This window comes from Ochotona curzoniae, unplaced genomic scaffold (genome assembly GCF_017591425.1).
Source record: "Ochotona curzoniae isolate NIBS_2020 unplaced genomic scaffold, NIBS_Ocur_1.0 contig_43, whole genome shotgun sequence".
NCBI lineage: Eukaryota > Metazoa > Chordata > Mammalia > Lagomorpha > Ochotonidae > Ochotona > Ochotona curzoniae.
This window is the reverse complement of record NW_024466218.1, coordinates 12,045,752-12,067,118: the sequence shown is the minus strand read 5'-3', so window position 1 is coordinate 12,067,118 and position 21,367 is coordinate 12,045,752. Positions and strand designations below refer to the sequence as shown.

The window sequence follows — 21,367 nt, the reverse complement described above, 5'->3', positions numbered from 1 at the left end:
GGAAGGGTCAGGCCAAAGCCAGGAACTAGAAACTCCATCCAAGACACCCAAATGGATAGTAGGGGCCCAATCTCTTGTACCATCTCTCTCTGATTTTCCAGGGACATTGCAGGGAGCTAGACAGAAGCAGACAGCTGAAACTTGAACCAAGTCTCCTCTGGGATCCCACTGTTGAAGGCAGCAATTTAACCCTCTGTGCCATAACACTAGTTCCCATCTTCAGTTCCTAAGGTAGATGATGGGAGAACAAACTTTTCCTGTGCAAGGTCACATAATAAATATTCCGTGCTAGGAGAACTATAGGGTCTTTGCTGCACTATTCTGCAACTGGAGCACAAAGCAGTCACAGACAACACATACAGAAATGGGTGTGGCTAGATTTAGTAGGCACCCTGCAGCATTTAATGCAGAGGCTGAGTTTGCTTATCCCTGGGCCAAATCATGAGGAAAAGCAGGAAAACATTGTCCCTACAATCAACTGGGGTATGTTAATACTTAGCCTTCACAGTCATGCTAAGTTTAGCCTTTTTCAGCAGTGAGAAGAAATAATATTCATCTATTACTTGCTACATGCATTATAGTCTACCAAAATTAGAGTCTACCTTTCTAGACAGACACGCAATTCAAAGTACCTAAAAAGACAAACAAGGACCACTCCAACTGGTGGCTAGGCTTTCTAAACTTTCTATTACCAATCTGACTCACCTCTTTCTGTGAATGGTTTGGGAGGCTTTTGCTACAATGTAAGTGCTTATCAATTGCCACATCTATAAGGACTTATTTTTATGATTTCAGAGTAGAATTCCTAATGGCTGCCAGAACTTTAGCTAGAAATAATACCAAATACAAGGATGTTTCAGGCTCAATTAGAGCAGTGGAACAGAATTTAATAAAGTTCCAACATTACATCTTAATGTTCAAATTTCTTATTGTCTTTTTTAGTTGACAAATATGTGCTTTGCAGCATAACAGCAGCAGCTGAACAGCTGGACGGCTTGTCAAGCACAAAGGAAGCAATGGCACATGCTGGGAAGTGTCATCTCCTCTGCCTGGAAACGGCAGCACATGCAGATTTATTCCCCAGCATAAATTAGAACAATTATTTCTCTGGAGTTTATATTTTCTTCATGAAAGAGTCAAACTTTCTGTGCGTTAGAAAGAGGACTTTCAAAAAGGATATCTTCCCTTTCTTTGATGATTAGTTCATTCTGTTCTTCCAACTGCCGGATCTTCTTCTCAAACGTTTCCTGTTCAGCTTTCAGCCGTTCTTCTGTCACTTCCTTTTCTTCACTTACTCTGAAAGAAATACAAAAATGAAAACTAAAACTGCCTAAGTGAATAAAATTAAAAATAAGCTTGCAGCTGCAGCCTGCCAAGACTAGATTTCCTCCAAAGGTAAGTGAAATTCTTCAGAGATACTCTAAAAATCGTAACATTATAACAAAACACACACAAAATGTTGACATCAAGAATGTCCCTAGATGTCACAAACATCTAAAGTATGGAAACTCTCATGAAGGAATTATAATATATAACTATAAAAATATTCCAACTCTTAAAGTTTCATTTATTCATCATTAGAATTGGCATAATCAAATTTTGAGGAAAACAATTTTCCTACCTTTATTTAAATTCAATCAATGAAACAGACAAAATAAATATTTTAGTAGATACAGCCAATTTTACTTTGGGGGGCACTAATAACCTTCATTTGTTGTTATCTTGGTAACTGAACTGAAATTAAAAGATGACATTTGTGTAAATGAAGGTTTAGATCACATTAGTCTAAAAGTGATTACAAAGTTGTAAATACTGAACTCAGAAAATCTGTAATGTTTGATATTATATTAAACCGTGAAGGAATTCTAACTACATGATTTAACTGTATCTAAAAGGGATAGTTTTCAACAGAAGCACAAAGAAAAAAAATTGGGGTAGACAACGCTGTGGTGTAGTAGATTATGCTTCTACCTATGGAGCTGGTATCCCATATGGGTGCTCAGTCAAGTGCTGACTGCTTCACATCTCCTCCAGCTCTCTGCAAATGACATTGGAAAGCAGTGCAGAATGGCCCAAGACCTTAGGCCCCTGCAACCATAGGGAGACCTGGAAGAGTCTCCTGGCTCCTAGCTTTGGATGTACTTAGCTCTGGCCCTTGCAACTATTGTGGGAGTGAAGTAATAGATGGAAGATCTTTCTCTTTCTGTATATCTACCTTTCATATAAAAATAAATAAATCTTTTTCAAAAAGAAATTTTAAAAACAAATCTCAGCAATAAAATTTGTTTATTTTCATTAAAAAAGCAGAAAGAGGCAGAGAGAGAGAGGAAAGCAACCTCCCATCTGCTAGTTCATTTCCCAATGTCCATAGTAGAAAAAACTTGGTCAGGAAGAAGTCAAGGATCCAGAACTCTGCCGACTGCCCATGAGTGGCAGGGACCCAATGCTCATGTGCTGCCTCCCAGGGTGCATATTAGCAGGAAGTTGGATCAGAAGTGGAGGAACCACCATTTAAATCAGGTACTCCAATACAGGATACAGTATCTCTAACAGCAATTTAACTGCTAAACCAAAAGCCCAGCCTATTCCTAAAATTTATAATCACCTGAAGATGTTAACCCTGAATTTCTCTGTTGCTGGAACTTAATCCTCCAAAAGAGATACTTATTCTAAAAGAGGACACAGGGATAACTTAACAAAATCTATATGGAATCCATACCTTTTCTTTAATCCACTAAATTTACTTCCTTCAAACTACTGTAACATCAGAACAACTTCCAAATAATATGAATTCTTTTCTTTCTTGTTTGCTTTCTGATATATGAAAATCAATTAAATAAACTAATGAAAATTAGAATTTTTAATGTTCAAGAATTCACTCTATTTTGTCTTCAAAGTCATTTGTGTGAAATCACATAATAAACAGTACTTATCAAATAAGTACTTCTTTCTTTCATGGTATTCAAGTCATTTCCAAAGTCACACCACTTATGTTTCACATAGTAGGCTTTGGAATGAGATGTAGGTCCTTCTTTCTAACAGGGTAATCTCTAAGAATGACAATATTTACAAAGAATACAAAAAGCTAAATACATAAGGCCTTTGTATAAAAAATAATCACAATAACTGTATTTAATAAACTGTATCCAAAAGCAAACTAGAACCCTGCCCTTTGTAGTTTCAATCTGAACCTAAAAAGCCATGAAAATAGAGAATGCACCAGTGATTTACTCCATTACCAAGAAATGTTCCAGAGCTACCAAAAATTATAAAAAAGCAGAACATCAAATTCACTTCAACATTAATCTAAATACAGAGATTACTGCTCAAGCCTGGCTAGGTCCAAAAATATACATGTACAGCAACATTTATTCATTTTCCTTGGTGATGCTAAGGAACTCCATGAAGACAACCAAGGGGTCAGGGAGGGAAAAAATATTCATATAGGTAAATTCATAAAGCCAGCATCTGTAATAGGTTATACTCAAAATATAAAGTGCTCCACCCTACATTTAGTTTCTAAATTTGGTTTCTGGGTATGTTGGAAATATTTGCTGCCACATTATTAGGCAAATCTTTAAGAAAAGATATTTTCCTTTATACTGCTATGATTAGACCATCCTTTATTAGCTATCGTGCTCTGGAAAGCTATAAAATTAACAAGCTATATTAAGAACAAAGGGTAACACTTTTCATTAGGCCTATCTAAGGACACACATGGCTTTGTTGTGGCAAATTAGCATAGCGAATATGAGTAAGTATATTAACATAGACAGACTTGAGATGCAGAGAATCTGTCAATAAAGCAAAACATATTTACTCTGATATTTGTCTTACTGTTTAATTCATGTCCAACTATTTCTAACAAATTATATGTACAAGGGATATTTATATTCATGCTTTCCTAAAAGTCTTATATTTTACCTTATACATGCATGCACGTTTTCTACTTTCAACTACAGAACTGTCTAGTCTATTTTAATGCAAAATGTCTTCCCTAACACACTGATTCTGAGGCTTTAAGAAAAATTAATGTTCATTTATGGCTTTGCATATCCCTGTTATTTTTCCAAATACTCCAGGAATGGACACTTTTACACTAAGTAAAGGACAAGTTTAACTCAACAAAGTTTCTATTGCAGAGGGAATTACAGCTCCATTAACAGTCAACCAAGTAAGTTTCTCCCCTTATTTAATAACTCCCATCTGGCAGTATCAGATTTGAAGAAGGAGTAAACACAATAGACAGTATACCCAGTAATCAAAAGAATACACTGTTCTGAAGCAAAGAAAATGTGAAATGGAAGGGATTTCACCTAGAAATAATTCAATAAAATAATCTTAGCTCCCCCATGGTAAATTTTAATATCTGGTTATCATTAAAACACACTGTTAAGAAAATGGGTGATTTCAGAAATTATAGTAATCCATGTCTGCAATGCTGTAATAACTGCAAACTAGTATCTCTTATGACACAAATGCAAAAATCCTCAAGGAAATGCTAGCCACAGCATCCAGATACATCAAAAAGACAGTACACATCACAATCAATTGGGATTTATTCCAAGAATGCAATGTTTGTTTAACATCCAAAAACCAATCTATTCCACACATCTCATCAACAGAATAAGAGACAACGCTCACATGGTTATCTAAGAAAATGCAAAAAAATTGTTAAATATCTATTGCAAATTATGATATTTTTTAAAGTAATTTTTCAGGTAGTCCCTGATAAGGCATACTGAAAAAGCACATCACTTCTGTTGCATTTTTGTTACATATGCATTATTTGAACCAAGGAAAAACATTATAAAAATACACATTGAGACACTTTGCATGATATACAACTACTGTTTTTAAAGTGTTAATTGAATAGAGAAGATTAAAGCATGTGGTAACCAAAATAAGATATGATGTACTAAATCGAATGAATAAAAAAAACTGCAACAGTTAAGTGACATGGGTGTAATATAATAAAATTTGCAGTTTTGTTGATACAATTTTATTAATATTAATTTCCTAGTTTTGACCAGTTTCATTTTAATGCAAAATGTACAGCAAGTTGGGTGAGATACATGCAAATTGTGTTGATAACTTTTCACTGCTTTACTCAGTATGCCAGAACACCAGCCCAGAGTTTATTTTTTTAACTCAGTTTTTAATTTTTAAAAAATATTTATTTTTATTGGAAAGGCAGTCTTACAGAGAGAAGGAGTGACAGAAAAATCTTCCATTTCCTGGTTCACTCCTCAGATGGCTACGGTGGCTGGAGCTAAGCTGATCTGAAACCAGGAGTTCCTGGTTCCTGGGTTTTCCTGATCGTCTAACCCTTGTTGCTACTGGTATTTCATTGAACCAGCACATGGTCAATCAATCTCTCAGCCACTTGCTCTCGCTCTAACTCTGCCTTTCAAATAAGCAAATCAGCAATATGAAAACAAGAGGAAAATCTCCAAGTATGTGGAAATTTTGAAATATAGTTCTAAGTAATTCATAAGTCAAAGAGGAAGGCTCAAAGAAAAACTTGAAGAATACACAAATGGATGAAAAAGATTCCACAAATTAAACTTTGGGAGATACAGCAAAAGCAGTGATGAAAAGGAACATTATAGTGCTAAATACTTACATTAAATGAAAACAGACTCCAAGTTGTTGTATTAATAAACATGAAAACACAATTAACCACAAGGCAACAAGAAGGGAACAAATAATATAAATAAGAGAAAAAATAAAAATCAATGATACCAGAAAAATCAATGAAACAAATATCTGGGTCTCTTAAAAAATCAATTAAATTGATAAATCAAGCAAGACTGACAAAAATGACCATAGAAATGAGGTGCTATGAATCCTGCAAAAATTAAAATAAGCTAATATTATAACTTTATTCTCATAAATTTGGAAACCTGGAAATGGAACAATTCTTGCAAACCACAAATCCCAAAGCTTAACCAAGATGAACTAGGTAACTTGAATAATCTTGAAATAGAATTTTTAATTGAAAAGTTCCTAAAAAAAAAAATCTCCAGGCCCAGATGGCTTCACTGGAGAATTCTAACACTTAACAAAGAATCAACATCAACTTTCATAATTTCTTCCATTAAACAGGAAAAGAGGCAATATTTCCTAATTCAACTTTATGAAGCTAGCACTGTTATACCGTTATAATGAAAACACACAAAATAGAAAAAAAATGCAAAAACCTCTTGAACTTTGATACAAAAATCCATAACAAAAAATAGCAAATTAAATCAGGCAATGTAAAAGACAACGATTGATATTGAGACTTATTATAGATATTCAAAGCTGGTCCAACAGCTAAAAATCAATTGATATAATCCATATTAACAGGCTAACAAGGAAGATGGGATCATATCAATAGATGTGGAAAAAAGCATTTAATAAAGTACAGCATGCTATCTCATATTCTTTTAAATTTAAGAACAGAGAAAGTTAACAACTTGATAAAGCACATCTACAAAAATGAACAGCTACCAGTGTACTTAATGGTGATGAGCTACTTTCCACTTGAAAAATACAGCAATGATGTTCTCCCGCCATTTTTACTCGCAGAGCACTGTAAGTCCAAGGCAGCATAGGAATTAAGACACAAAAGTCAGATATGTTGGAAAGGACAACTGTCCCTAGTTACAAATGACATGATAGTCCACCTAAACGAACTGCAAGAAAATCAACAGAAAATCTCCTAAAACTAGTGAGCAAGGCTAATAAGGTTTCAAAAAATAACTCAACAATATAAAATGTAATCACAAATATGTGAAAACCAAAATCAAAATCACAAAACCATTTACAAATAAAATATGTATGCATAAATATGACAAAACATCCTTAGCAACTGCATCCTAAAAATCACAAACAACTATTGAAATAAAATTTAAAAATCTAAATAAACAGATACACAATACAAATAGACTGAAAGATCCAATAGAGGAAACAGCAAGTTAAGCCACTGCGTGGAACACTGACATCCCATATTCAAGTTCCAGTGGGAGTCCTAGAATTCTGTTTTTGAACCAGTCTCATGCCAATGTGCTTCAGAAAACAAGGGAATGATGGTCCAAGGAACCATTGAAAGCAACTTTAAAAGTTTAGAAAGACTGAAGTTGTAGCATAACAGGTAATGCTGCTTACTATTAACACCAGCATACCATATGGGTGTGGTTTGTATCCCAGCTGCCCCACTTCTGATTCAGCTTTCTAATGGCCTGAGAAAAGCAGTGGAAGATGGTCCAAGCATATGGGCTCTGTCATCCACAAAGAAAGCCTGCATGAAGCTCTTGGCTCCTGGCTTCAGCCTAGCCAATGGTTAGGGAAAGGAAGATAAAAGGTTTCTCTTTTTCAAAACAAATCATTTTTTTTTAAAAAAAGGTTATACTGTGAATAAGATATGAAAGCAAAAATATTATTATTCCTCTTACATGAGACTCCTTCAAGAGTTAAATTCATAGAGATACATTGTAGCATTACGGTTCCAGAAGTATGAAAGAGGAGAATGAACTGCTATTACACAGGTACAGAGTTGCAGTTTGAGATGATGAAAATGTTGTGGTAGCGGATGATGGAAATGGCTACACAGAGCAATGAATATTAATGCCAATGAACTATATACACTTAGAGTATTAGAGTTACTTTAATGCTACACAGATTTTACTACACACACAAACACATCATTGTGCTGCATCAAAGAAGCTAGACAATAAAAGTCATTTCTATATATATAGAATATAATCATTTCTATATGTCGCATCAGAACATGCAGAACCAAGCTGTAATGACTGAAATAACACTAATGTTTGCCTGGAATGAGAGGTAGAGAAAGGAACCCTAAAAGATCTAGCAGTCACTTTTTGGAGTTAAACAATTGTTTTATATTTTAATAGAATGCATTATATAACCTATATTTGTCAAAGCTTACTGAAATTTACACTTAAAGTATGTACATATCGTTTCATGCAAATTTATTTGACATATAAGTAAGATTGGTGAAAGAATGAAACACAACAGGAGTAGAAAATAATAGTGGAGGTTTTGTTCTAGAAATAAAGTTGCATTAGAATACAAAGTTACATATAGAATACAAAGAAAAAAAGTGGCTCTAAAGAGTATTTCTTTGGATAAAAGCAGGCCTGATGCAGTAGCCTAGGGGTTAAAATCCTTGCCTTGCACACACTGGGATCCCAGATGGGCACCAGTTCTAATCCCAGCAGCCCCACTTCCCATTCAGCAACCTGCTTGTGGCCTGGGAAAGCAATTGAGGATGGCCCAAAGCCTTGGGACCCTGCACCTGCATGGGAAACCCGAAGAGGCTCCAGGTTTTAGATGGGCTCAGCTCCAGCCATTGTGGCTACTTGGGGAGTGAATCAATTGACAGAAGATCTTCCTCTGTCTCTCCTCCTCTCTGTGTATCTGATTTTCCAATAAGAAATATAATAAATCTTTTTAAACAGAGAAAATAGTTTGATGCCAAAGGAAAAATAGTTATTTGAGATAGCAGTGGACAAACAGGAGGAATAGAACATAAAGGGCGGGAATGCTTTGTTGCCAGTGCTTGAGGTATATGAAATTCCATTCTTTACATTCCTATTTCAATGACTGAGTTTAAAAAAGAAATTGTTGGGCAGAATACATAGAAAAAAAAATCAAACTGAGATGCCTTACAATAGAAATCTGGCATATTTCAGATAGTTAAAAATATGTTGCTCTTATGGTCCTATATATGAAAAACAAATATGATCTTTAACAGTTTAAGCAAATTTATACCCATATTGACCTGGTACTGCCCACTGACCTGCTACAGAAAAATTACCAAGAAAATATCATTTTGCTAGGAAACAAAGGATTATAAAAACCAAAATAATATGCTCTAATACAGGCAGTATTTTCCAAGTCTGGCAGCTAAAATGAAATGGGGTGGTGATTACAATAACAGCAACATAGGACCATAATAAATAGCTTTCCAATGCTACCAAACAAGCATACACTAGGACATCCACAGCCATCTTCGTGGTAAAAGCATTTTGAGAAAATCATCTTCAAAGCACCAAGAATAAAAAAATAATGATGCTAATGAAAGTTATACTTCAGACACTACAATAGCCTAATGATTCTAATGAAAGGGGTTATTGCTTATTTCAAGTGGCATATCAAATTTAGATTAAGGCACGTTCTTTCAACTCTCATACCCTGTGCTTTGGTCCCCAAAAGAGGACTTGTTTTTTCTTTTGGTTCATCTGCTTCTGTAACAAAGTGGAATAAATTTTTAACTTCAATCACTTTATAAAAACCTCCACAAGCATTATTGTTAGACCTCAATAGACTATGCATTGAAACACATCTTACACAGCTGGCTCACTCAAAGGAAAAATTCTATATCCAAACACACAATTGAATAATAACAACGGTCATTATTTTTTTATCAACTTTTAGCTATGATCTCTTCCTCAATTTAACTTTTACAGCTTAGACTCACTAGTTTCATATATTGTATATGTATATATATGTGTATAAATCTTTATTAAATATTTTTAAGACTCCTTGAACCAGACATGTATTTGTTAACGAAATTATACAAAGTAAATATATGTCATCTTTAATATTAACAAACTGCAATACTATTTCCAAGGAAGTAAGAATTATCATTCTCAAAATCCAAATTTGTTTCTTTGAAAGCTGTAGGAGTTAGCAAAGTGCAAATATTCCTGTGGCTTTACTACTATGCCTTTTTAAATTTAATAATGAATCAAAATCTAAGGATTACAGAAAACCAACCTCCTCAACAGCTAAGCTAAATTTATATTTACATCAAATAAATATATATAATTTGGGATTACATACATGTTACCAAGCAAAAATATATAATTTTGGAAAGCAAGGAAATCTAAATTGGAGAGTGGCTTGATTCTAGTGTTTCTTTGCTTTTCAAACCCTTTTTTCACCAGAAAATGCCTTTTTTTTTGTCTATGTTCCTATGAGATCAATGACATAAATAACATGAAAACATATTTGTGATTTTTTGTCTTCCAAAAAAGTTGTGCTTTACATAATCATTTTATACATGGTTTTGTCTTACCTGGCAAGTTCTTTAATTAAGTTTGCAATACGTCTTTTATCTTCAAGACATAAATCTTTCAATGATGCACTCCTTGTTCCACCTTTGCAGAAATTCTAAAACAAGAGGAAAATCTATTGGTTTATTCTTTCTAAAAATAATTTTTAAATCTTTTTGAGAAACCTATTAAATCTCTTCAGTATTTTTTATCTGAGAAATGCACTGCCTATCACCAGTGAACAGCACAAAATTTACATAGAATTTCAAAGTACATGCCTTTTCTGCTTTAAGCACTACCTAATGCTAGGGAAACAATGGTCTCTTGCAGAATGTCATAAAAACAAACATCTAAAGGAGGACAGTGACTAATTTTCTTTAAGGGTATATGAAACAGAGGCACAAGTATGTAAAGTATCCTAAGTTTGATTCCAATAAGTACTAGACTAAAGAGTAGTAACAGTAATAGTTAACACTGAAATTTAATGCTTACTGCCACTGCATTCTAATTATATTCTTTTTTTTTAAAGATTTATTTTTATTGGAGAGGCAGATTTACAGAGAGAAGACGAGACAGAGAGAAAGATCTTCCATCCTCTGATTCACTCCGCAAGTGGCCACAGCAGCTGGAGCTGAGCTGATCTGAAGCCAGGATGCAGAAGCTTCTTCTGGGTCTCCAATGTTGGTGCCAGATCCCAAGGCTTTGGGCCATTCTCTACTGTTTTCCCAGCTTCAAGCAGGGAGCTAGATGAGAAGTGGAGCAGCTGGGATATGAATCAGCACCAAATGGGATTCCAGTAGATGCAAGGTGAGGATCTAGTCACTAGGTTATTGCGCTGGGCCCCACTCTAGTAATACTCTAAGACTTTTTACTTATTATTCCATTTCATTTTCACAACAATGCTATTATGTAGATATGATCCCTTTTCTACATGTAGGGTACATACTGTTCAGGATCCCAGTTGCTAACCAGAAGATCAGCACTCCAATGTAGCTTCTGGGCTATGTTCTGAAATACTATTGTATCTGCCCTACCTTTCATGCTTCATAAAGTTCTGCCCAGAACTTAGACATCACTAATAGGAATCTTAATAAAACTCAGGAAATCCAAGAGCACACCAGGTAACATGAAAAAGAAGTCACATGACTACTGCCATTTGTGCGACCACCAGTGTATGGGCAGATTTAAAAGTTGTTATGGATGAGTTTTTAAAATCTTTAAAACTCAACTGTAATAAAAGGCATCCAAAGTGTAAAGTAATGTAAAAAATTATCACTCTCAATTACATGATCTTATAAGAACATTTTAAAATTAGGTTGCAGGTGAATAGACGAAACATTAGCAACACAATTGACAATAACAAAGACATGGAAACAACCCAGATGCCCGTTGAAAGAGAAACAGATAAAGAAATTTTGATAAATCTACTCCACAGAATACTACTCAGCCATTAAAGAGAATGAAATTCTGCCATTTACAGCAAAATGGGCCCAACTAGAGCTCAGTAAATAACCCAAATTTAAAAGGATAAATATCATTATGTTCTCTCTCTTTTATAACCCAACCTTCACGCAAAACACAACAGAAGTAGCTATACAGGTAAACATGTTTGTATATACAGTCTCATAGATTAACTGTATAATGAAGATAAGCATACCAGGAAGTAAAGGGATGTTGCAGCATGCATTTCCACTTCCAAATAAAAGGAAGAGTCCCAATGAAATTGTTAACTATACCTTAACAATAGGATACTGAGCTATCTACCATTGTCTATACCTACAACACCATAACACAGTAAATAGCAGAATGTTGGACTTGTGACTGCTATACTACCATGATAATATGGGGGGAAACAGTGTGAGTGGGGAGAGAGAGGGCGGAATCCCTGTGCCTACGAAACTGTATCATCAAATATAATAAAAAAGAAAACATCACATTCTAGGCCTTCAAAGAGTTAATTTCATAATATACAAATTATACTTCAATTTGGAAAAAATTACACTTTAATCACTTTAAGTAAAAGGAAGTATTTTAGAGTTTGTGCATAGAAGAAAAATATGACAACAGTATTATAAAAGTCAATAGGGAGAAATGAAGTTACCTTAATATATCAATGAAGTAGAAAAATATTATTTAAAAATAGGGTGTGACAAATTAAAGAGTTATATTACAATTACCAAAGGATCAACCAAAATAACATCAGTAAGAGTGATAGCTAATGTTACAGGAGAAATACACAGACTTAATCCAAAAGGTTACTGCTCAATACAAATCAAACTTCTGTGTAAAGAAATTGAATTTTTGAGAAGAGCCTGCAAATTCAACTATTTACTCCCCAGTGCAAAGTGGGTACACTAAGGATACAAGTGACATAATCACACTTTTGTGTAATCACAGTCAAATCCTGTGGACTATCACGTAATTAATAGTATCAACCAAAATACAGGAAAGGTCTTGAAAACTGTACATCCCAAGCTGAGAAGCTTTTTCAATGAAGGATCTAACACTAAATGCTTTATTTTGTTGGCATATACTCCACAAAGCAAGTATCAAATACAAAAACATTCATAAACAGTAGATCAAAGAATGTACATAGCTGCATTCCAAAAGCACTTTCTGTATTAAAATGATAGCTGCATGATTTGGTCCACAGGTTACAGATTCCAAACCCTGATTTAAACTCAAGTTGGGGATATAAAATATAAAGTAAAATAAAACAAATGAGCCAAACAGAAAACGTGCCAAAGGAACTCACAAATATTACTACTGTTATAAAGGATGAGGGAAAAATCAATTACGGTGCTACAGAAAGGAAACCACTTTATGACATTATTTTCCAAATAAAGAGAGTAACAACAATAAATGATGATACAGGTGAATTTTCCTTTAGCAAACCATCTTACATAAAAGTGTTCATTCATCAATTAATTCACAAGAATAACAATCACAAAAACATGCTTGATTTTTTTAAAGTTTCTTATTAACTCCATTTAATAATGCCACACATGTATATTTTTTGGAGACACAACAACATAACACACTTCTTAGCTAAGGCTTAGTGCAAATCCAGGTACACTGGAGAGAATCCCAGAGTAATCTAAATCCCCTCTGTTCATAACCAGTATCAAGGGGCCCAAGAATCCTCTTTGAGAATGCTTCTAGATTGATCACCTAATGTGCTGCCAAAGCTTCCTGTTTAGCACTTACTGAGAAAAACACTACAGAATGACTGACCTGTTCATCTGCAGAATCCCCTGCACCTCGCATTGTCTCCATGGAAACGGAAGCTTCAGTCACCCTGGAAGTCTTCACTTTTGCATCAGCTTTTGGACTCATCAACTTGTGTCTTGATCTGATATTTCCTTCGGTAGAAATTCCTAAGGATTTTCATTCAACAAGATTTCAAAACTGTGTCTTCTCATTCTCCCAAAGGCCCCCCACCAATATACAAACATTAATCTCTCTTTCTTAATATCCTTTAACTTATGAGACCTGATAAGAAAAACACTTCTACTTTTGAAACTTCATTTTAAAGATATCATTATGCATAATGAATTATGAAAAGGTTATATAGAAATACTTTAAGATTGAACTGAATTTTGAAAAATGCTCTGAGTATTCATAATTCATACTAAAATCAAGAAATTATAACAAGTCAGATATTTCAAGGAGAAATTGAAGATATTTTTCAAATTAGGGTGCCTGTAATGGTTCAGCTTTACTATGCATCTAGTCAGAGCAGCAGATTTTAAGGAGTCTCTTCAATAAACTTTGCATTAAAAATTTCTCACATTTTTTCTTAGAAATATTAAACCTAGGCTATGATTCATAAAAGAAAGACTTTTGTCCTTTAACATGTAAAGTATTCTACACATTCATTAACCACTGACTTGGCCAGCATTATCAAACTTCAACAGACTCCCTAAATGTTCAAAACACCAACGTCAGGCTTTGATGAACTACTATTCAGCATCTGGAACAGAAAACCTGCAGTGTCTTCCTGATATTTTCTATTACTCAACAAAGAAGGTTTCCCAAATTTTAAGACAGAGTATCATACCTGGAACATATATTACTGATTGTTCTTCATCAGAAACTATGTAGCAGGACATGAAGGAAAATACTATGAAAGAACATTCAATATCCCAATGCTACTTCTTTTCTGTGTATCTGTTATAGTTCAGCATCTTTTTTGACTGGGAAATTTATAAGTACTTTTAAAAACCACAGCTAGAAAGTGACTGTTACATGCAGAAAAATTAAAATTCTTCAAAAGTTCTTCTTTATATACTGACAATTACGTGCTAACAATTTTAGAAAAATTAAAAAAAAAAAACTTTTATTCTTTTTTTTCCAAGTGAGATAAACTATACACTTTCTGTTGTCGGGTTTCTTTTCCTTTTAAAAACAAGGAGTTACATGTTCCTCTCTACTCATGAATGGAAAACTAAAAAGTTATTTTTAGGCATAAGAAATAAATGATTTCAGGGTGGGCTTTAACTTTGAAGAGCAGCATGGTTTGAGGACAAGTCAATCATGCAAATACAGATGCAATTATTTATCCTTCTGCAGTACATTCATAAAATATCCCAAGAAACCCTACTTAAAAAGTTGAAATTTAACACAAAAGAACTACTTTGAGTTTCAAAAAGAGAAATTTAGAAGTTAACATCATAAGAGAGCTGTTTTTCCAGAAAAAAAAAATTCAGAACTGTATCTAAATCCAGATGTGCCTAGAATTTGATAATCTACTATATACTCAGGAAAGCAGCAGCTAAACAGATTTTTTCCCCTATAATACAGAAAGTTCCAAAGGTCTCTGTCCTTGCTTTCTTTCCAAACACTTTTATGCAAAAAAATTATTAACTATATCCTTTTTAGACAAAACTGAAATGAATTTCATAACCTGACCAAAAGTTAATGTGCACATATTTCAGCACAGTCTAAATCCTAGTAATGGAGTCTTTTCAGGGACTACTGATTAGAAATGCTTAGAATCCAAGGAATTCCAGACTACTCAAGTGGTCCTTCATGTCTGAGCTGCCATGGCTTCTTAATAGCTCCTTTTAAAAATTAGTTACTTAGTTAGTTAGTTAGTTAGTTAGTTAGTTAGTTAGTTGAAAGAGAAGGAGAGACAGAAAGGGAAAGGTCTTCCATCCTTTAATTCATTCACTAAATGGCCATGCAACACCTGTAACTGAGCAGATCTAAAGCCAGGGCCAGGAACTTCTCCCAGTTCCCCACATAGGTACAGGGGACCAAGGACTTGGGCCATTCTTGACTGCCTTCCCAGTCATATTAGCAGGGTGCTGGATCAGAAGTGGAGCAGCCAGGACACTAAACGGCACCCACATAGGATGCTGGCACTTGAAGGTGAAGGATTAGCCTGCAGAGCCACAGCACTGGCCTCTTCCTACCAACTCTTGATAGCAATACATGAGCTTGTACAACTTTAACATTTGGGCTAATAATGGCCATTACCTCTAAAACTTCAATTCCTAAAACACCAAGGATGGGTCTTAAAATGTTTTAGGAGGCACAAACAGCCAGGAAACAAACACAAATTAGAGAGCACGTTATGCTTCCCTTGCCTGTTGGCAAGAACCTGTTCCCAGAAAGAGATCAGTTGCTGGGGATCCACTCTACTTCACCCTGCTCTGAGGAAGCCCAAGCAAGTTATTCCACCCCTTCTCTGAACCTTTGAAATCTGACATCATCACTTCCATCCTTACTCTCAGTTCCCCACTTATTTGAAAAACACCAGCTATACAGAGTTTTCCTAACCTTTACCCAGCAACTCCAACAACTCAGACGCTCCAATCCCTCACAGACTGCTTTCCTTTCCACTGCTTTTCTTGGATGTTTTTTTACCTAACAGCCTTGTTTCTGACATTATTCTCTTTTGCCCCCCTTAACCAGCCTTTTTTCCTATTAAAATTTCTACTTCATCCAAAACCGGCGCCCATATGGGATCCCGGGCGTGCAAGGCGAGGACCTTTAACCACTTGCGCCACCACGCCGGGCCCCATCTTTGCTCTCTTAACAGCAAAACTTCTCAAGAGGCACAAAAGCTATTTTCAACTCCTCTACTCTCAGTGTTGAGCTCAGAACAAAGGAGCTTTTGACTTCATCAGCCCAAATGACCCTACTTTTACCAAGGTTACAATGGCACAATTGTTAACAGCACAATTGTTAACAGCATTAGTTTATTCTCAGATTCTGTGTACTTGATTTATTAACAGCATATGTCATTCCTGGCCACCATCTCCCTAAAACTCCTTTCTTGATTAGCTACAAAGACATTTTTCATTCATAATGTTTCTCCTTCTTTTCCTATTACTCCTTCTTAGACTCTGGATCCTTCCATGCTGATACAATTTACCTCTTTTCCTCCACTCGTTCATTTTGTGACTTCAATCAGTTCTTATGTTTTTAAATACTATCAACATCATGAATTCTGCCTAAATAATCTTCAGTAGGTGCCAAATCCCCTAAGCATGACACTGCCTTTTAGAAAAGATCTTAAATTCAGCATATCCAGGACTAAAGCCTTAACCTTCATCTCAAAAACGGCTGCTCCCATAGCATCATCACTTCCTTAAAAGGCAATTTTAACTGTGCAGCAGCTACCCAGGCCAAAACATGGAATCATCCATGACTCCTGTATCGCTCATATCACAAATTTAAAAACCCTGCTGACTTGACCTTTAAAACATAGGCACTCTAATTACATTTCAACAGAACTACTGTCTGTCACCATGTTTTCTGCCTCTCACAGGACGATCGCAATCATCTCTGCAACAGCTCTGATTTCTATACCTAACCCCTCAATAGACTGTTTTTCACACAGTGGTCAGAAGGAGCACTTCAAAACTTGTTTTGCATTCAGATAAAAAGCCAGAATATTAACAAGGGCCTGACCCTCCATGCCAGGTTACTTCTCTGACCTGATTACATTGGTTACTGCTCATTTGCCTACACTTGCTAATGAGTGATGCTAGCTACTATCTCAGAGCTTTTGCATTTGATTTCTTCAAGCATTATCATGGATCACTTCCTCACCTCCTTTGGGATGCTGGTCACAGATCACCTTCTGATTCAGATTTCAACTCCTATTCAGGCAGGTATTTATAATTGCAAACCTCTCTTCCTGTAACCCATTTTCCTCACCCTTCACCCCAAATCTGGCTTCTATTTCCCTGGGAGGCAGTGGTGATGGCTCAATTGATTGGGTTTTGACCAACCATGCAGAAGACATGCATTGTGTTCCTGGCTGCTGGATTAAGTCCTAACTCAGCTCTGGCCATTGTAGGTATTTGTAGAGTGAACCAAAAGCTGGGAGCTCTCCTTGTTTTTCACACACACACATATGTATGTATGTATTTCTATAAGTATCTCATAGTAAGTCATCTATGAAAGAATGAAATTGGTATTTAATGAGGGACTGTTCAACAACTTTCATGATCTCTATCTCACCCAAATTATGTACACAAAATTTATTCTAGGCTCATCAATGGCAAATTTCTTTTCAAACATAAAAACTCTAAAATGAATTCAACACATTTTTAAAAGAGGATTGGAACCCCTATACTCCAAGAATTTTTTGTTTTTGCTTTTTATTGGAAAGTCAGATATACAGAGAAGAGGAGAGACAGAGAGGAAGACCTTCTGTCCATTGATTTACTACTCAAGTGATCACAACAGCTGGAGCTGAGCCGATCCGAAGCCAGGAGTCAGGACCTTCTTCCAAGTTTCCCACGTGGGTACAGGGTCCCAAGGCTTTGGGCCATCCATCAACTGCTTTCCCAAGTGAGAGGCAGAGCTGGATGGGAAGCAGGGCTGCTGGGACACGAAGCAGTACCCATATGGGATCCTGGTGCATGCAAGGTGAGGACTTGAGCCACTAGGCTACCACTCTAGTCCTAATTACAATTTATTTTTTAAAATACAGATTAAGGGGCCCAGTGAAATAGCCTAATGGTTCAATCCCTGCATTGTATCCTCTGGGATCCCATTTGGGCACTGGTTCATGTCCTGGCAGCTCCACTTCCCATCCAGCTCCCTGTTTGTGTCCTGGGAAAGCAGTAGAGAATGGCCCAAAACCTTGGGACCCTGCACCAGTGTGGGAGACTCAGAAGAAGCTCCTGGCTCCTAGCTTCAAGATAAGCTTAGCTCAGGCTGTTGTGACCACTTGGGAAGTAAATCAGCAGATGGAAGATTTCTCTATTTCCCTCTATTTCCTTCTCTCCATATATCTGCCTTTCCAATAAAAATAAATAAACCTTAAAAAAAGATTCATAATAAGAACATTTCACATTATCTTCATCCAAACTACTATTTCTCATGATTTGCAATCTACCTTAACCTTATTAATACGTAATGTTCTTTTGAAGAATCCAAATATTTATCTTCTTCAAATACAGCATTTCCCCCAAAAAGTGTATTTTATGACAAATTTGAATATAGTATGTGTGAAGTATATGTGAACACTGATGGACCATAGGTTTCCACACGCACCTTAGTTCTTCGCTTCAGAGGCAGCTTTAATGCTGGTTCCATGCAAACTTCCAAAATTAAAGTAGTGACAAGAAACCCAGGCTGAAGTCATGGACTGCATCGACAGTCTTCTCCCTTACTGCCCACTCTACAGCAGTGGATGTGAAAATTACTTGCTAGCAACATATATATGTGGAATTATTACCAACCACTGAGACTTTCCGGGCTAGTATATTATTTCTGTATTGATATAAATCTTTGTCTATTTCTATTTGAAAACTTGAGGACAGAGTTACAACTTTTATAATATTCTGATCAGGTCCCTTGTAATTTGTATTTGCTAAAAATCAAGTTAAGTAACACTACTAATGCTAATATACCTGCGAGTATATAAGCAATCAGATTTAGATACTGAAGAAACACTAGCTTATTGTGACACTCCCAAAAGCTATAACAAAACAGGAAAGCAATTTGCAATGGAAGGAGTGTATTTTAATTTAATCTACAACATGACAACCTAGAATAATCATTGTTTACACCTTTGGCACAAAGCATGTTTTGTACTCAACCGCAGTGGTGAATCATTCTGTGCCAGAGACACACAATTCATAGCAGTGCAAAAAAAAAAAAAGTGACATTCAATGAGAAACGATCTCTCTTCCCCTGATGAAAACATCTAGGATTGGGAAGTTTCGCAATCACATTTCTCAATTACTTAGGTCAAGAATCTAAAGAAATTTTTCCAATGTATAAAACAAATACCTATTACAGATACATACATTTTGGTCTTTTTCTACAGAAAATTCTACTGTAAAGCTCTAGGATGGATTGGGACATTATCAATGTGTCAAGAAAAGTGACCAAGAGCCCATGATACATGACTAGACCGAATGATTCAGAATTATGTCTTTCAGTAAGCCTTCAGTCATAGATTCACATCTGACACTGCTTTTATGGTCTAGGGAGATTTAAACTAAAAACAGCTGAATCCGGGTGGTAGTGCATCATTGGATGGAACAGACAGGGGAAACAGGTGAGATTAGTAACCTTGCAATTCTTTTTCTATGGCTGGATTTCACTGGTTGTAATCACCACCATTCTTTTCCCCCATAAAATTTCAATTTCTATTAAGGCAAAGCTAGTATATTACATCTTGAAAGAGCGAAGAGTAAGGGAGTATATACAAGTCTTTTACATGAACTAGGAGGTGATGGAACTACATTTATAAATATGGGGCTAAGACTAAAAACAGGTTCAGCCCACACCCATCAATTAACTTAATCAGTTCCACTGCAATAGAGTATAACCCGACTCCCACCTGCAAGAATTTATCCTACATCAGAGCACCACCATTGATTGTTTTGAACTAACAAACTGTTCAGGATTTTCCCTGCCACAAAATCCTATCAATGCAGAGGCAGTATTTCATGAGAAAAGATTCAACTCAATTTCTGACTTCTTAATTCAGCCCAGTAGTCCCCCAATGCCCACACCATCTTCTCCTTTCTACTGACAGGTAAAAATATGTAATTTCCACAGTGCACTATCATGTTTTCACTTACAAGCTTTATGCGATTTCATGTGCATCAACCTATGGGAGACAAGTGCTAATTACATCCAGTCAGCGCCTAACACAATACATTTAGCAGCACAACAAGCAAATAAATACAGCCCTCTCTCCTCACGTAACAGTCTAAGCTTACCAACTAATAATGTAACTTTGCAAGTTTTCCTTGGAAGCTTAGCAGAACATCCTAAGACTGACTGCCAAAGTTAAGAGCAAAGCTTGCAAAAATGTCACCATCAGTTTTAGCTTAGAGACAGTCTCGCGCCTGCCAGGGTCTATCTGCCCTCCTTCCAGGCAACGCCCCTCTAAAGGAACAAGTAGTGTCAATTCAAAGCTCTGTCTAACCCAGGGGAAAAAACCACTCCTGTCACACGAACCTCCACGTTCAATCACCACGCAGGTCCACAGCACTGCTTCCAGGCTCTCGGATTCGCATCTCTGCAACTCCCACAACCTGACCACAGAGCAGTGACAGTACTTCTCACAGCATATCTAAAGTCCCACGACCAAAGGGCTCTAGAAGTGCCACAAACTCCTGACAGGTTACCCTAACATCGCACACTAAGAGGAAGCCTCAAACGAAGAGGAAAAGGTTCCCTGCCAGTCAGTAGTCATCCCTGCCCTGCCCCACGCCTCTTCGCCCCTCCACCACCTCACTCCGTACCCTCTGTACCCTCTGTCAGCTTGGGGTCACCCCGGGAAGCGGGGCAGAAGGACCCTCCCAGTCCCAGGCTGGGTCACGACTCCAGGGCATCTGTCCAAAGCCCTCAGGACCTACAAGCACCTGCGCCGCGCCTCGACACCTGGGATTCCGGCCAGGAGACACCTGATACCCCAGCAAGGGAAAGCTTCGCACCTGGACAGGCCGGAGAGCACGACCCCCGCCCCTCGGGCTAGCACAGGAGTCTCCTCTCATCTGAGACTCCCACGCGACCGCTCGCCCCTCGCCGCCCCGGGGAGGGCGCCGGCGCCCTCTGGCAGGAGGGCAAAGGATACGATCCCGGGTCCAGAACGCGGCAGCCTCCGAGCGGGAGGGGCCCGCCGCGTCCGCCATCTTGAAACAACCGCCACTCCGGGCGTCTCGCCGCGGCCGCCACGCCCCGGCCTCCAGGCTCAGTCCCCATTGGCCGCTCCTCGAAGAGGCCCGTCCCCGCCTGCGTGCCCGGCCCCGGCGGGGCGAGAGGGCCCGGGCAGAGGGGAGGCGGTGTCCCAGCGGTGCAGTGTGGATCCGAGGCCC

At 37.0% G+C, this 21,367-nt stretch overlaps 1 protein-coding gene across 3 annotated transcripts in view; it reads right to left on the bottom strand.

The window, feature by feature from the left end:
• Positions 1 to 21,204, bottom strand: part of KIAA1328 (KIAA1328 ortholog) — a 205,115-nt gene extending 183,911 nt beyond the window's left edge. For 2 of the 3 annotated variants that reach the window (XM_040984920.1, XM_040984921.1), the window contains exons 1-5: positions 21,127 to 21,185; positions 14,128 to 14,163; positions 13,302 to 13,444; positions 10,091 to 10,185; positions 1,181 to 1,296 (exon numbers count right to left, since the gene is read on the bottom strand). In XM_040984920.1, the coding sequence (XP_040840854.1) occupies positions 1,181 to 1,296; positions 10,091 to 10,185; positions 13,302 to 13,444; positions 14,128 to 14,163; positions 21,127 to 21,184 (448 nt within the window). In that variant the 5' untranslated portion in view covers position 21,185. Of the gene's footprint in view, positions 1 to 1,180; positions 1,297 to 10,090; positions 10,186 to 13,301; positions 13,445 to 14,127; positions 14,164 to 21,126 lie in introns of all 3 variants that reach the window. The other variant, XM_040984919.1, reaches the window with a different exon arrangement.
• Between the last annotated feature and the right edge of the window lie 163 nt (positions 21,205 to 21,367).